The sequence below is a fragment of the Eutrigla gurnardus genome (genome assembly GCF_963514095.1).
Source record: "Eutrigla gurnardus genome assembly, chromosome: 7".
Lineage (NCBI taxonomy): Eukaryota > Metazoa > Chordata > Actinopteri > Perciformes > Triglidae > Eutrigla > Eutrigla gurnardus.
This window is the reverse complement of record NC_139921.1, coordinates 7,465,851-7,483,559: the sequence shown is the minus strand read 5'-3', so window position 1 is coordinate 7,483,559 and position 17,709 is coordinate 7,465,851. Positions and strand designations below refer to the sequence as shown.

The 17,709-nt window shown below is 40.5% G+C and overlaps 1 protein-coding gene across 1 annotated transcript in view; it reads right to left on the bottom strand.

The window, feature by feature from the left end:
- Window positions 1–706: 706 nt before the first annotated feature.
- Window positions 707–17,709, bottom strand: part of gphna (gephyrin a) — a 36,656-nt gene continuing 19,653 nt past the window's right edge. The window contains exons 17-24 of the mRNA XM_084014249.1: window positions 17,164–17,285; window positions 15,780–15,867; window positions 15,512–15,585; window positions 14,443–14,507; window positions 9,251–9,354; window positions 8,885–8,981; window positions 7,904–8,042; window positions 707–5,219 (exon numbers count right to left, since the gene is read on the bottom strand). Of these exons, the coding sequence (XP_083870375.1) occupies window positions 7,909–8,042; window positions 8,885–8,981; window positions 9,251–9,354; window positions 14,443–14,507; window positions 15,512–15,585; window positions 15,780–15,867; window positions 17,164–17,285 (684 nt within the window). The 3' untranslated portion in view covers window positions 707–5,219; window positions 7,904–7,908. The remainder of the gene's footprint in view (window positions 5,220–7,903; window positions 8,043–8,884; window positions 8,982–9,250; window positions 9,355–14,442; window positions 14,508–15,511; window positions 15,586–15,779; window positions 15,868–17,163; window positions 17,286–17,709) is intronic.

Below are 17,709 nucleotides of genomic sequence, written 5' to 3'. Positions count from 1 at the left end.
AACAAATAAAAATGACCTTTGAACAATGATATTGATATATCACCATTTTCAATTGTCAATCCTTGAATTGGATCTCAAAGTCAAGCCAACCTGAAATAATGAGCTATATATTAAAACATAATGACAATAAAAAAAAAAAACTTAACCTGGGCTTTGGGAAACGTCTATTGAATAGACAACAGATGTTACATTATTCAAAGGAGTGATTTAAATTAAGTTTGAATCCCAAGTTTTGAGTCATCCAGAACATACAGAAATGGTCTTTCCGAGACAATAAATAAATAAATCTGCATTCCCTGCAACTGCAACTTTATTTAATAAAAAAAAACATTCTGTCAAATCCGATGAAGAAAAAAGCATATTCCTACAGTGCTAAAAATTAGTTTGTTAAACATTTATTTGGACTTTGAGCTAAAACAGAAAATGAAAAAAATTAATTAACTTAAGTTATTTATAAAATAAAATTGATGTTAAAATTATGAAACAGAAATAAATCAGATTTGCAATATATCCTTATTGCTTAATGAAGTTTGTTTGTATGACATTTTTCACAATCCTGGTTAAATTTCTTGCTTTGAGAAATTGTATCCAGATCTCTGTTGTTGATACAAACTGCATAAAGATCTGAAATAACTGCATATATTGTGTTTATAGCTCTGCACACCTTGTATCACAGATTTTAAAAAAAAACAGCCCCAACAGAAGGTACAGAATAATCAGGGTTATTTTTATTAATTCAGCTTCGGTTTCAATAATATCATTACAGGAAAAAAAACATCCTCTTCATTATATTTATACAGTAGTAGTAGAATGCTGTGTCATTGCTTCATTACAAGTGCTGGTCATAGTTTATAGTGTGTGCAGTGTGACACTGAGTTCAGTCCAGTGTTACGAATCACTCAGTACAAAGGCAGTTTAACAATAACCTGCTTCTTCTTACTCAAATGAATCTATCTGGGTTTGATTGGTTCTCCTTGGGCAGGCGCCTCAATGTGCTCTGATGCTGCGTTCACGTCATAAATGGGCTAATCGTAAATATGAGCTGCCAAAAAACTTAAATCAGATACTTTTTTAAATTTAATTTGGATGATTCTACCAAATGAAACCGACTAAAAGCCACAGTTCGTCCACTTTGTCTTAATGACATGAACCCAGCATGAGTCACTGATAGATAAATGGTGCATTTGAGGTAACTGGGAAGTTTCTGACATCTGCGCTAGAGGAATGAATGAGAAGACAGCGTTGGTACAATGGATGTAGAGCTGGATACAGCCTCTCCGTTCATTCCTAAGTTGTTCAGTGGCGCAAGCAAAAGAAACTTTAAATCCGGGTATAAAATTCTTTCAATCTTCCCCATCCATGAGAGCCGCAGAGCAAGTGCACTAGCTTTTGTTTCAACCCCACCTCCCAGCCCTCGGTCCAGCCTCGTTCACATGAACGGAGGAAAAGAACTCCGGATTTGCCTGTTGGTGCATTTTTACGACTTTTAATGATTTACATGAGGGCTACTCAAGTGTTCATAATAGGAAGTTGATTCACCCAAAAAAGCATCTACTGATTTAGACATTTTTCCAATGGCATCACGTGACGGTCTCGGCAATTCTAAGTCCACCATTTAGACACTGTGTGAAAATTGCTTCAAAGCCTGAGGCCTTTCCTGGGGGCTTGTGTTGGTTACAAAATGGTTGTTGCGCACCAATAGTCGCATCATAAACGGCCATAAATGTAACATTTAGTCAGATCAGAAGTCCCGCCCAGGTGCTGCACCCTCGTCTCACGCCTGGAATGAAACCTACCCAAAGAGAAAGCCACGCCCCTCCTTTATGGGCATGCAAGTGTGGAGAAGGAGGGGAGGGGAAAAGAAAGATGGAGAGGAGAGGGGAGAGTGGGGGAGGGGTGGAGGAAGACTGTGTCAGCCTATCAGGAGAGGGGTCAAAGTTCAGACGTTCTGCCTGGTGCTGCTTTAAGGTCAGAGGAGAGATAGCAGACATCTGGAAGTTAACACTTTGTATCTCTGGGGGGGGGGGGGGGGGGGGGTCGAAGATCATCAGCAGCAAACAAAGTCTAGGAAAAACATCAATTATGTCATCTTAAGTACCATTAAATACAAATAAGTACCAGCATTTTGTACCATTATTCCAGTATGACCTGAATGCAGCATTACACCTTTGACCCCGTGGGTGTGTTTGGTGTGCAGCACACTGATAGGAAGACTCAGAGGAACTAGAGGAGTTAAGGTATGGTGCATTGGTGAATGCTTGGGACTCACAGATTGCATATGATGCATTTGAACGGTCCTTGTTAATTGGTAAACAATTTTAGTTTTTAATAGCAGGATACAGCAGCTAACCGGCCTACTACGTCATTAATGCTAATAGTAAACTATGCTTTTATTGTGGGCTAAATATCAAACAAGGTTTCCTTTATTTCTCAATGATTATCAGACTATGTACAGTACATTGAGAGAAAAGCAGTCAAATGATTGACTTTATTTTACAGCCTTGAACTGTGTCGATTCTTTTGACTCTAGCAAGCACCTTAACACTGTCGTGGTAGAAATACACCAGTTGTGTAGTTAACGAGCACCTGAATGCGACACCCTGCTTTCAAGTGATGTCAGGTTGGAGTTTTTCTCTGAGTTTGGGAAGACAGCAATGTCACAACTCGCTCAAGGAGCTCCTACGTTCCCGTTTGTGTGGTTTGAAGGCGGCTGATTGGACGAACACGTGCCAGCCTTTGAGACCTGAGGCCTGTAGTGTGAAGCGACTACCCAGAGTACCTTTGGGTTATCTGGCTTAGCTAACCCTACCTAACAACTGTGATCGCGCTCAGCGGCCCTACGACGGTGGTTAGCAACTCACTAAATCAATCAGTCTGACTGTGACCGTGGGGAAGGGGCGGAGTTACACACACAATGAGACTTTACTGTGTGAATGTGTAAATTAATATATTTATAATATCTAGAGCACGTAGATCTGACTGTACCCACTCAGCATTAGACGTCGATCCTCCTCTGTGCTTTAGCTCTCATATAACCAAGTGTTACTCGGCTATGTATAGCACGGATTTAGGCCATGTTTGGAAAACATCATTAAAAATGCACAAGATGTTGAAACAATGTCTAGGCTACGACTAGTTGTCTTTTTTTCTCATTTTTACTCAACAACCCACATTTAAACCAGACGTCTACAGACAAATAGACATAAATTTGACTTAATTTAGACATCAAATTGATCAGTGGGTAATTCTCTACATGTGCGTATTATACTAAATGAATGTGTTTCTTAAATGTATAATAATAGAATATGTATTCCCATTGGAAAATGACTGCATGCACACGTGCAGCTCATTACAGTCAGATCTATGGAGCTCTAGATGGTCAGTGATGTTATAAGTCTATTAATTTACACATGGTCAGTGATTTTATACCAGCTGTTCTTTCTGCTTTAGTCAGTTTAAACCGTTTCTTTTAGTCTGATTATGACTTAACCTTCTTCTTATTTGTGTATTATTAGCTAATTATCCGCTCATCAAGCTTTGATTGGTCAGTAGGCGTGGCTTTTATAGGAGTTGCTCTCTTATCTTGAACATCACCTGCTACAGAGAAGGTCAGGTGTGCAGCATCAGTTACCATGGTTACCTGATGAGACGCAAACCACCGTCGTAGGACTGAAAACACAGGGTTAAAGCTCAACCCCTCGCTAATCCCAAATCCTGCTTCGTAGTACAGGGCCGCTGTCAATTAGGTATTAGTAATTAATCTTTGGCTACTTAAAGGATAATCGGGTCATATTCTACATTTTTCTTACCGTCAACAAATCACATGAAAAGACCCAATCAACAATAAACTGAACTGAGTTTGTATCGCCTAATGTGTCTCTCCCTCCGAGCCAGAGAGCTCCATAGTTATCAAAAACATGTTGAGCTTCACTGTCACACTAGCTGACATGTTCCTTCATGGGAATAGTTTGACGTTTTGGTAAATACGCTTACCAAAGTTGAGCTGTGGAGCTAAAGCCAGCAGCTTGTTAGCTTAGCATAAAGATGGGGAACGAGCAAGAGCTGAAGGTCGCAGCTCCTCTAAAGCTGTTAAATAAATGTGATATATAAAGTTAGGTTTGTTGACAAGAAGAAAAGCATAGAATATCACAACAATATCCTCTAATAGTTGTAAAAACGCAGTTTCTATTTCAATTTGGTAGTTTTAAGGTGTAAACGAGGTGCAGGGTTAAGTTCATACTGTCTTTGTGGCGCAGCTAAGAAAGATTGCTCCATGACCACAGATCATAGAAGCCATTATATATTTTATATAATACATAATACATCTGATGTCAGACCACAGAAATGATTCCGGTGTGGTGAGAGAAGATGCTATGCGTCCTGCCTCAGCCCGCCTTAAAACAGTTTCATGGCTTTCATTGAGAGTCATGGTAAGTTTAAATGTTTCAGTGTGGTTTGAACATTTTGAAATCTGGAATCAGTTAAACAAATATCCTGACATTTTTTTCTTTTTTTTTGGCAAAAAAAGTTATATTTACTGTACTGTCACAAACTATATTAGCAGCTTCTTTAGAAATATGACTTTATATGCCTTTAGTTCATATTTGTGTCAATACTGATGTTAATGTCATTGTGTTCCAGGAGGATATGTAGTGCTACTGCAGGGAGGGGTTATCATCTATATCTGGGGAGAGGATGCCAGAGCAGAAAAGAAGAATAAGAAGAGAGAAAGAAGGGGGAGAGAAAAGGGAAAAGATGTTCAGGAGGGGTGGAGGAAGGAGGAGAAAGTCTCTACATCTCTATATCTACCAGGGAAAAATATCGAACGCACAAAGCAAATGAACAGGAGAGAAGAGGGCATGAGTACTACTAAGATGATAATATTCAATCAGAACCATGATAATAATAATAAATAGAATATTAATTAAGAATATTAATAATCATTATCATCAGGATAATTATAATTATAATATTACAGAATAAATCTCATATTTCATATATTTTTTTTCACTTTTTTTTTTCTCCATTGAAATACAGTGATCTCCTCAGAGCAGACCAATGAGGTTTCAGCCTCCGCTGGCTCCGATTGGCTGTTGCATATGACATCACAGCTAATGGCGACCAGGTAGACATGCATCACATCCTGCCCCCGCCCGCTTCCTGTCCAGACAGGAAGTCCTGGCACTGCCATGGTAATCGGTAGCGAGTGACATTGAAGTCTGGGGAGAAAATTATTCGGGTTATAGCGTTTCAAATATGTGACGACAGGCGACGTGAATTAAATAGATGAGAGAATACATTTTTTGATCCTGTTTGAATTGTACCATGATTCATTTTAGCCAGCTAACTTAGCTACATCCCATCGCTAATGTAACGTTATTTTACCTGATGTGTTTTATCCAACCTGTTGTTAGTGTGAGTAACGTCACATCCCGGTACCAAACACACAGAGAGACCTGTTGTTATAGTAACATTACATCCCGGTACCAAACACACAGAGAGACCTGTTGTTATAGTAACGTTACATCCCGGTACCAAACACACAGAGAGACCTGTTGTTATAGTAATGTTACATCCTGGTACCAAACACACAGAGAGACCTGTTGTTATAGTAACATTACATCCTGGTACCAAACACACAGAGAGACCTGTTGTTATAGGAACATTACATCCCGGTACCAAACACACAGAGAGACCTGTTGTTATAGTAACATTACATCCCGGTACCAAACACACAGAGAGACCTGTTGTTATAGTAACATTACATCCTGGTACCAACACACAGAGAGACCTGTTGTTAGTGTGAGTAACGTCACATCCTGGTACCCAACACACAGAGAGACCTGTTGTTATAGTAACGTTACATCCTGGTACCCAACACACAGAGAGACCTGTTGTTATAGTAACATTACATCCTGGTACCAACACACAGAGAGACCTGTTGTTAGTGTGAGTAACGTCACATCCTGGTACCCAACACACAGAGAGACCTGTTGTTATAGTAACATTACATCCTGGTACCCAACACACAGAGAGACCTGTTGTTATAGTAACGTTACATCCTGGTACCCAACACACAGAGAGACCTGTTGTTATAGTAACGTTACATCCTGGTACCAAACACACAGAGAGACCTGTTGTTATAGTAACATTACATCCTGGTACCCAACACACAGAGAGACCTGTTGTTATAGTAACGTTACATCCTGGTACCAAACACACAGAGAGACCTGTTGTTATAGTAACGTTACATCCTGGTACCCAACACACAGAGAGACCTGTTGTTATAGTAACGTTACATCCTGGTACCCAACACACAGAGAGACCTGTTGTTAAAGTAACGTTACATCCTGGTACCCAACACAGAGAGAGACCTGTTGTTATAGTAACGTTACATCCTGGTACCCAACACACACAGAGACCTGTTGTTATAGTAGCGTTACATCCTGGTACCAAACACACAGAGAGACCTGTTATAGTAATGTTACATCCTGGTACCAACACACAGAGAGACCTGTTGTTATAGTAATGTTACATCCTGGTACCCAACACACATAGAGACCTGTTGTTATAGTAACGTTACATCCTGGTACCAAACACACAGAGAGACCTGTTGTTATAGTAACGTTACATCCTGGTACCAACACACAGAGAGACCTGTTGTTATAGTAACGTTACATCCTGGTACCAACACACAGAGAGACCTGTTGTTATAGTAACGTTACATCCTGGTACCAACACACAGAGAGACCTGTTGTTATAGTAACGTTACATCCTGGTACCAAACACACAGAGAGACCTGTTGTTATAGTAATGTTACATCCTGGTACCAACACACAGAGAGACCTGTTGTTATAGTAACGTTACATCCTGGTACCCAACACACAGAGAGACCTGTTGTTATAGTAACGTTACATCCCGGTACCAAACACACAGAGAGACCTGTTGTTATAGTAACGTTACATCCTGGTACCAACACACAGAGAGACCTGTTGTTATAGTAACCTTACATCCTGGTACCAAACACGCAGAGAGACCTGTTGTTATAGTAACGTTACATCCTGGTACCAAACACACAGAGAGACCTGTTGTTATAGTAACGTTACATCCTGGTACCAAACACACAGAGAGACCTGTTGTTATAGTAACGTTACATCCTGGTACCAAACACACAGACAGACCTGTTGTTATAGTAACATTACATCCTGGTACCCAACACACAGAGAGACCTGTTATAGTAATGTTACATCCTGGTACCAAACACACAGAGAGACCTGTTGTTATAGTAACGTTACATCCTGGTACCCAACACACAGAGAGACCTGTTATAGTAATGTTACATCCTGGTACCAAACACACAGAGAGACCTGTTGTTATAGTAACGTTACATCCTGGTACCAAACACACAGAGAGACCTGTTGTTATAGTAACGTTACATCCTGGTACCCAACACACAGAGAGACCTGTTATAGTAATGTTACATCCTGGTACCAAACACACAGAGAGACCTGTTGTTATAGTAATGTTACATCCTGGTACCAACACACAGAGAGACCTGTTGTTATAGTAACGTTACATCCTGGTACCCAACACACAGAGAGACCTGTTGTTATAGTAACGTTACATCCTGGTACCCAACACACAGACAGACCTGTTGTTATAGTAACGTTACATCCTGGTACTAAACACACCGGCATCGTAGCTTCAGAGACAGACGGCACAATGATATTGGAGTGTGTCGTCTTTTCAAAGTCTTACACTAAAAAATGCAACTTTCTTGACATGTTAAATATTCTTTTAAATGAACAAACATACGTGTAATTCATGCCACAATTCAAACTGGATCAATGACATAGATATTTCCAAAATGAGGTCCCATGGTGGTCCACCATCTATCATGTACCTGCATCATAGCCGTCCGATGACCATGACGTCCACCACCTCTCCCTTACGCAGCTCCACGTACTGCTCGGTTTTAGGAGGCAGCATCAGCAGACCGTTGGCGCTACGCATTGACATTAGCCTGCTGGATACCTGGTTGCCTGCAGAGAGAGTTTTTATGTGTGTTTATGTGGGACATGGGCACAGTTTTGACCCTGTTATACAAATAATAGCTAGGGTTGGCCATATTCTTCGAAGGTTTTGTTGTAAAATAAGATAATCCTTGATGAGTCCCACAGTGGGGAAGTAACTGTAAGTAACAGTAAGGATATAATAAGTAAATGAAAACAAGTATTATTATAAATATTAAGTATATATATATATATATATTTAGGTTTTAGGTAAGTATAATCATGGATCACATCATTGCACATATGAAATAGGATATAGGAAATATATTTCCCAGTGGTGTACATTGATATTGTGATTGTAAGTGAATGAGGGAATGTATAATTGTCTGTTTTGGGTGTGTGGGGTCGACTGAGTGCAGCAGGAAGGAAGTTATTTTTTTCACATCATGAAAGAAATCAATAAATCAAATGTTCTGACCAAATCTGGGATCTATTGTTGTTGCAGGACTGTCAAATCATTTCATTTGGCCTGAATCAAAGACATGATTGGACAGACTGCCTGCCTGTCTGCTGACCGAGGCACACGCTGCCAGATTTCATGGCCAAAATCATTCTGACTCAAAATATTATTCTGATTATCATCAAAATGTGTTTAAAACTCTTAAAATGGCACTGAAACATACTGACATCACTTTAACAATACTTGTATTGCGTCATAGAACTGAACATCCTGTTTAGTGAAAAACACTGTTTTTTAGGTTGGATCATTTTAACAGTCGTACGTACTCACTGGTTTATTTAGTTCTAACATACACAGCATATAACTTAGGAATTCATGGTTTTAATGCTCTACAGAAACCGCCTATATGTACCTGTGCTTTGTGCCCAGGGCAGCGGCTCTTGGTGATGCCAGGTGAGAATACAGCGGTGGTACTCTGGTCTGGGATCCAGCTTCACGTCACAGGAAAGCTGAAAGACACACAGACACACACACAGACACACACAGACACACACACAGACACACACACACACACACACAGAGAGAGAGAGAGAGAGAGAGAGAGAGAGAGAGAGAGAGAGGACAAATGAAAGAACTGTCTGTAGGTTTCTGTTTGGCTGATGGGTTCATTTTTTTTTTAGAACTGTGGATTTTTCATTTGGGACAGAAAGTGTGTGTGTGTGTGTGTGTGTGTGTGTGTGTGTGTGTGTGTGTGTGTGTGTGTGCACACGAGTGTTACCCTAGCTTTAATAATTGTAGGTCTCGGGTCCAGAATGCCTTGCATCTTCCTCAGAGCAGGAATCACAAACAGGTTACATGTCACCACTGCAGACACTGGGTTACCTGGAAAACAAGACAATATCGGGTTACTATGGTTACCTGCAAACCCCTGAATACAAAGTTAGATCACCAATAGATGACAGATATGGTTTATATTGGCGCACACACAGCCCAGCGTCTACTGTATACGTACACTAATATCTAATCCATGACTTGCACTGATTACTCTGCGTGTGTGTTTTATCTGCTAATATCTCTTTACACCAGCGTAACCCGGACACACCTGTGCATGTACACACTCTAAATGTATCTTCATGTTATAGTCATAACCAGCTTGCACCAAAACTTGCCATCAGAAAAGTTGACTGGAGTACGTGTCCAACAAAACCACAATAGAAGTCTGGCTGCACATGAGCATTTTTAAACTTCAAAAGACGACCACAGAATGTTGCAATGAACTGAAATATAAAAAGAAATAAAAAAGAAAAATGTCACACACATCTTAATCATTACGATAACAAAAAGGTTGTTGGCAGACTTGCATCCCATGGTGCCAACCATTTTGACTTATTTTACTGTAATGTCAAGGCAGCATGAAATGAGTTCTGGATAAGCAGGTAGTGACACAAGTGACTGACCCCTGACCCCTGACCCTTGACCAGGACAAGGACCAGGGACATGGACCAGGACAAAAAGCTGGGCAATCGAGAATATGCATGAACAAAGAAGGTGATAGGTTTGGACTAAAGACGCCTTCATTTGGCATCAGTGCACTATTAACTGAGGTCAGGGTTTGTGACCTCTTGGGGTCATTTAAGGTTGGATGCTAGGATCTAAAGTGAGAAAGGATTTGTTGAGTTAATTTGAGGCTTGAGGTCAAGCTTTACTTGTGATAATATGGATGATAGGGTTTTGGATGCAGGGTGAGTCTATTTAAGTTGGCTCAAGGTTCGGACTAAATTCCTCTGGATTGTTGAAGGTCATTTCACTGTCTGGTTTTCACAAAGTGGAACAGTAACTGACCAAAGGTGTGTTCACCAAAATCGCCTTGCTTTATTCACGCAAGTAAGACCAGAGGATCATTGGTGTTAATTTGCATCACTCACACTAGATGTGCCAGAGAGGAGTGGACTACCTACATAATGACGAGGATTTGTAAAAAGTCTGAAGTCATGTGTTTTAGGTCGGTCTGCAAGACGACAAGCAAACAACTTTTAAAATGCTTATTTTCTGAATGGAGTTTGGACTGATGGGTGGTAGGCTATGCTAATATTGTAGCTGCTCTATCAACACTCATAATACAAAGTCATTGTTTGAACCACAGTCTATCATTTCTACACAGTCTGGTCTGGTGTCTGTACTACTATGAAGTACTAGCGCATCCCATCTGGAGCAAATTTGCTTCTTTTCGTTTCTTTGCAAAGACTTTATATGCAATAGCACTCGTCGAAAAATTTGCTTAACCTTTGGTGTGAACACAGAATAAGCAAATGGAATTCCTGGACTTTTACCTTTTGCCTGTCACTATAACACCCGGATCGTGTCAAAGAACAGAAATGCAAAGTAGGGTTTAATCCCAGAATCACATCCAAACTATTTGCCATTTGTGAAAACAAGAAAAACTAGTTCTCCATTCTGTTCTGGGTGCAAACCAAGAAGGCTGATACATACAAAATCTCTACAGAAAATACATAAGCCCTTTACATCCCCCCATATGGATACAACTCTCTGAGTCGGCAGAGAAACAAAGCAGCACAACGGTAACAACTTCCTTTTGGCCCGGCAGTGTCATCTATTGTTCTAGCACTAACCGTCCTCTTCCGAAAATTATTTGCATTTTGCACATTAAGCGTTCAATTCACAGTGTACAATGTTTGAAATGCTCACGTACAAATACAGAAATGTTCTTTAACTTTCACTGTTAAGTGATCATGGACTTTATTACTACTTATCTAATGTTGGATATTACCGAAGGCCTGAACCAGCAGCCTCTAAACGCGAACATGGAATCCGACTCAGTTTAGTAGAGTGACTTTTAAAATTCCAAACAAATAACATTGGTTTATACAATGAAAAAATGTCAAATAAAACTTCCATGAGGCTTTTCTCTACAGACAGATCACACAAAGTTCACAGTTCAAACCACATACGAAGTTTATGTTATGTTCTTTCTAATGTTGATCAAGATAAATAGGATTTGTAAATTGGTCAAATTCCTGGGATTCCTGGGATCGCGTGCTTCCACTCCCTCATCTCTCATTTAGTTTCAAGCAACAATAAGTTAGCCTCTAAATATGCACTGTCCAAATGCGTAATCAGAAACACTAAAATAGTGCACTTAAATCTTTGGTTCATCGCTAATGTCCACTGCAATACCCATGACTTGTGGCATGTTTTAGCCCCAATATCTTGCACTGTTTGGGCTAAAAGGAAATTTCGGACGTCTTTCTTCCAAGCAGGATGAAAGGGGATCTGTACAGTCAGAGGTCATTTATGGGTACTTGTGGGTTCAGTTTCAGGACCTACTTCCTCTAGGTGCAGGGGTTAGTGGTTGTCTGGCCTCGGTCTCGCTCGGAGCTACGGCCTCCAGCAGGGAGGGCCCAGTCACTCTGAAGTTGAAGTTTCCTTTAATAACAATAGCAATACATGTACAGTGCCAGACTGGAGCAAAGACCAACACACTCCAAATCACAAGGACCCAGACTTAAGGCCACAGGACATACTGTACTGTAGGATCCCTTTACATTACCATGGCAACATACTGACATCTAGCGCTGAAAAATACAGTTTTAAAGAGCACAACCTAGAAGGACGGTTGTGCTTTAGTCAACGAGAGACTGGGGGACTACAGCAGCTTTATAAAGCCAAACTCTTACGCAGAAATTCAAAATGTTGATGTTGTGTTGCTAGCAGCTCTTCAAAGGACAGTTCTGCTCATTTATAACCCATCTAATCTTTGCATTGTAACAAAATTAAGTGTTGGTTGGTTAAATTGGTGTTTTGAGGAGGGTGGGAAAAAGATGAAACTAAAGCATACTTCTAAACCAAGCTTCACTGTGCAATACAGTTAAGGTAGTAAGCACCCAGAACACTGGGGAATTCATATAGATACACATAATGTAAGTTTCTAGATATAAAAAAACAGGGAACAGTATAGCATTACGCGTTTCAAACAGTCTGTATATAAGAAGTGGACGTAGTCATGGCGATGCACCATTTTTGTCAATCAATCGATGTTTTAGCAACCCATGAACGGAAGTGACCATATTTGGACTGCTGAGCGACTGGTGGCAGAGTGGCACCCGAGGAGCAACCTGACTGCATCTACATCCATCTGGCTTCTGGTGTAAAGCTGTTAATAAAGTTAGCGTCAAAATTCAAGGTCATCTTTACAGGTAAGTTTTAAAGTCATCTTAGTAGCTAGTTGCTTTGGCAGCATGGTAGCAACGGTAGAGTGGCAGCAACCTGTCAATCCCAAGGTAGCCCAAGTCAGGCTATGGCGTAGACTACGATCTACAATTCAACGTAGAAGTATAAACCGGCCTCAAAGGGCAACACACATCAGAAACAGATCACGTCAGAACAGCAGCACCAATTGTTTACTATGCAAGCCCACAAATAAATGGCATCTCGACACATCAGGTTACAACACGGTGATATTTTCTAGCATCAACGCGCATCAACATTCCAGATAACAAGCAATTAGATCAAACTTCAATCATGGAAAGGTGCATCCAGGCCTCCATAGAAATTCATCCGTCTGTAAAGCTCATGAAGTGTGTGCTATGGATGTCAAATGTCACTACGCAATGCAAAGCTGGACTCTTAGTCGTAATATGGTGAAAATTGCAAACATTAGATGTTTTTTGAGTGATATGCTATCAAACACAAACTGACAGCATTAGGTCTGAATGTATTGAATGCCAGGAATTGATCAAGAGCTACAGAGTCCAGGGCAAAATGGGAAGAACTGTCTTGAAAGGGAGAGGGAGGTAGATTTTATGCACACAGTCCAGGATGGAGACTGTTTGAATAAAACAAGAGTTACCTTCTTGTTATTGGACGTGAAAGCTACTGACGGATCAATACCTGATTTCACTAACTATTAAATAACCAGTAAATCAGCAATATATCATCCAACAGTACCATAAACAAACCATACACACCAAGGACAAGGACAACTAGTACAGACACACAAGACAGGGTTTGAACGCCCATTTATAGACTGGACTGACACAAGTCCGGCTTATGCAAATGTTAATTTAAGTCCAGTTGGCTTGATTAAAACCTGGTCCACTCGAGTATGGTTCATGTGTACTCGGGTACGGTTAGCATCTCAATGCTCCGAAATCTGAATCCGTCGATCCCAATCGTCTGAATGGCACGGCCAAGTACGAAGGCAGGCCAGAAAGTCGTTCTTGACACTTTCAACCAAAATATAAACAATAATATACACATCGGGAAAGTTGATTCCATCAGTGCATTATGGTATACCATGGCTATTTAGAAAAAAGTCGTAAAAACTGATGTTTTGCTTTCTATGATGCTATATTGATGTGAGGTGGTGTAGTGACAAGCAGATGTCTATTAGTGTAACAGGCAGCTGAGCATAGAATGATGGAAACTTTTCAAAACCCCCACTGTGTGCGACGGTAGCGGTGTATAGGCATGTGTTCAGCTGTTTCACACACACGTGCCCAGGACCACGGTATGCTAAAAAAAAGTTTTACATCTTATGTGCTACATTGTGTCCTTAACTCCTACTTAATTTGATTGTTTTTCCACTAAAGAAAGACGCAATAAAAATATTTGTTTCTAAAAAAGAAAAAAAGAAAGGTTAACTGATACCAGAAGGTTTTGGTGTCACTGTGGAGTTTTTATGTGGAGTGCAGTTATTTTGGCCAGGATAATGGTGATATTAACAACGTTCATATCACCATGCCTACTGGTGCCAAGGTGACGGTTACTTACAGCAAATGGCACACGCCTTCAGATGAATAATCTTAGTGGGCGTTGAGCCAAAGACTAAATAGACCATTAGGGCAAAGAAGTGGGGTGTCAGATATGGTCCAGGGAATCGGACAACAAGGAGATACACACTTACAGGACGCCCAAACAACACTCCCACTCACTCTAACACTCATATATTACCTGGCAGAGCAAAGATGAGTTTCCGTGCTCCATCAATGTCAACTGTGGCAAAGGTAGTAGGAAGACTGAGGGACAGAAACCCACAGGTCATCGTTTATCCTTTAGTTACCATAACAGTATCAGAGTACGTGGTAGCATCAATAATACCAACAGCAGTAACAGTAGTAATAGCAGTACCATGTAAGTAGTAGTAAAAATAGCAGTAGTAGTAACAGTAACACTCGTAGCATTAACATTAGGCCTAATACTTGTAGAAGAAGTGGAAAGGAATAGTGACCATGGGGTTAGTAGAAGTTAAAGTACAAACAGTAGTAATAACAGAGATAGGAGTGAGAGTACCAAAAGCAGCAGTAGAAGAAGAAGCACTAATAATAGTTGTAGTAGTAGAGTCGTGGTAGTGCTGCAGGGATGAGCCCTAAATCCTGAAAATGAGTCAGCATTTAAACACTTCCAGGTTCCTTGTCTCTAAGTCAAAGGGGTTTTGAATGGTTTCTTAGATGCATAACCCTTGACAGCTTCGTTGTAAGCGACTGGAATGGTTTTAGGTCCTTCTCATCCTACAAGAGGTCAAATACCTGAACTCCCCACCAGAGAAGCCTCGTGGATGAGAGGAGAACCGAAACAAGTCCAGTTGCCTATGACAAAGCTTTCTAGAATGACCTGGATGACTGAGACCCTTCACAGATATGCCTGAAATAAGGCCACTGGTTAACACAAATGTAAGAGATGTTATTCTACAATATAAAATAAGTCAGTAAATACCCCTCTTGTGAATTTTGACATTTTTCTGCATCTTAAAAAAGGCTGAGATGATGTGAAGTGATACGACTATACTGTAGATTGCAGTTTATTTGGCTTTATGTTAAGGGAACCAATGCATTGCTAACTTCTGGGGATGGCCTGCAAAAAAGCATCATCCCTGCAGCTCTCTATCACTGTAGCAGCATCACAAGCAGCAGTATGAATAACATGAACAGTGAGTGATTTCATTTTATGTCTCACCAGGCATCAATAACAAAAGTATGCATATATAATGATCTTTCCCCCATTTTAATTACCCCCATCTCACCCTGGCTTCATAAAGACTCTTCCAAAGTGGATTTGAGCATGAAGGTCAATATCCAGCACCTGTTTTAGGTAGTCCTGATAGATAAGACACAGACAGATGGAGAACAACAGCAGTATGAGACGGTGCTGGAGTACCTGGAGGAGAAACAGTAGGCTGACAAATATATTGTGAAAAAAAGTTGATGAGAGTTAAAGATCAGAAAATCCACTTCAAATGTCAGTGAATTATTTAGTGAATTAGAGGAGATGGGTCAAAGGTCAGAGGTTACCTTCTCTCCCATGGACACACCCCCTGAAGTGATGATGACATCAGCACGACTGATTCCCTCATGGAGAGCTGACAGCAAGTCATCAGGGCTGCAAACACAAACGTGACACACTCAGCTAACGACTTCCTGGATGGAGCTACTCCGTAAATAAGTAGTGGACGTAGTCAACGTGATATTAACTGTTGGTTTGCGGACTTCGGTTTTGAAGCCTTGAGTTTGGTATTTTGCCTGTTGCCATCTTGGGTTTTGTGCAACCAGTGAAAGGGAGTGACCATATTTGGACTGAGGAGCGACGGGTGGATCTAATGAGGTGGATGGCAGAGTGGCACTCCGAGCAGCAACCTTACTGGATCTGGATCCATGTGGATTCTGGTGTGAAGCTGCTAACAATTAGCTTCATAATTCAAGGTCAACTTTCCAGCTAAGTGTTTATTTGTAGTATTTAACTGCATTGGTAGCGACGGTAGTGACACCGTGGTAATGACCTGTCAATCACATGGTAGTCCCCCCCCTCAAGAAAACCCTGCTTTATGGTCTGTCTGACTCTAAATGGACCATCATTTACTAAATGAACATCATGCTGTGTTGAAGAAGACTTGAAACTAGACTAAAGCTAACTAAATTGAGTCCATAAACTCATGTTTACTGAGATAATTAATTAAAGAGAGAAGTAGGACCATTTCCTCATAGACTTCCATGCAGACTTATTTTTACAACCAGAGGAGTCGCCCCCTGATGGCCAGTAGAGAGAATGCAGGTTTAAGGTGCTTCAACAGGGCATCACTTTTCAGAACTGGAGGCTGCCATCTGATAAAAAGAAGTGTTTCTACATTTTGACAAATAGCGATATTTAAAGTTTGTCTCTATTTCATTAAGTTAATCAACAAATGGTTGGTTACTCAATTAAAGAAAATGCCCACTTTTGAATATTCTTTTAAGTTTCTTTGTAAACAAATGTCTTTGAATTTGTAGCCTCTATCTTTTTGACATGCCATATCTTCAGAAGTGTTTTCCTACATTTCCAGACATTAACTCTTTCTACGTACCATAGCTGTGACAAAAGCACAGTTTGACTACAAGGTGGTTGAAACCAGTGAAAAGTACATCACCAGTAGTTTATTAGCAGTATTTCAGTTCAGTTTTAGGCTAGATTTCAGGCTGCCTTTAAATGCACAGACTGGAAACTGTAATGGGAACAAATTCAAAAGGCAGAGATTATTATAGCACACTATAAGTTGTTTTGTTTTTTAATGCATACTTTTACATATATTTCCTGAGTTGATTATGTTTTCTTGTCAAAAGGACTGATGGCAAAACTCTCAGTGCAACGCTTGTGCCTCCAAACTAAATGTCATGGTTTTACATAAACCTAAAATGCTCCTACTTGTCTCCAACGATGCCCAGGTTGATGGTGGGATATCCGTGTTCCTGGATGGTGGACAGCAGAGTGGAGCGGTTGGAGTCTCTGATTTTCCCTGGATGGAGGTCATCCTCTGGATTTAACAGCTACACACACACACACACACACACACACACACACACACACACACACACACACACACACACACACACACACAGGGAATTCAACATCCTGTACTGATTTGGAGTTAGCGAGGTAACATCAGGTTTAACTCTGTATGTTCAGTCCTACGACGGTGGTTCACTTGTTACCATACAGATCCCCGGGGTAACTGATGCTGCAGATCTGACCTGCTCTGGTTCCCAAGAGAATGCTTTAAGTCTCTTCTATTCTTCTATATTGTAACAACACATCTAAGCAGTTCATTAACTTAACATAATACACAAATGTAATAATAGTCAGATCTATGGAGCTCTAGATGGGCAGTGATATTAGAAGTCTGTTCATTTATATAATTACCAGCTGTCCTTCCTGCATTTGTCAGTTTAAACTATGTTGTTTTTAGTCTGG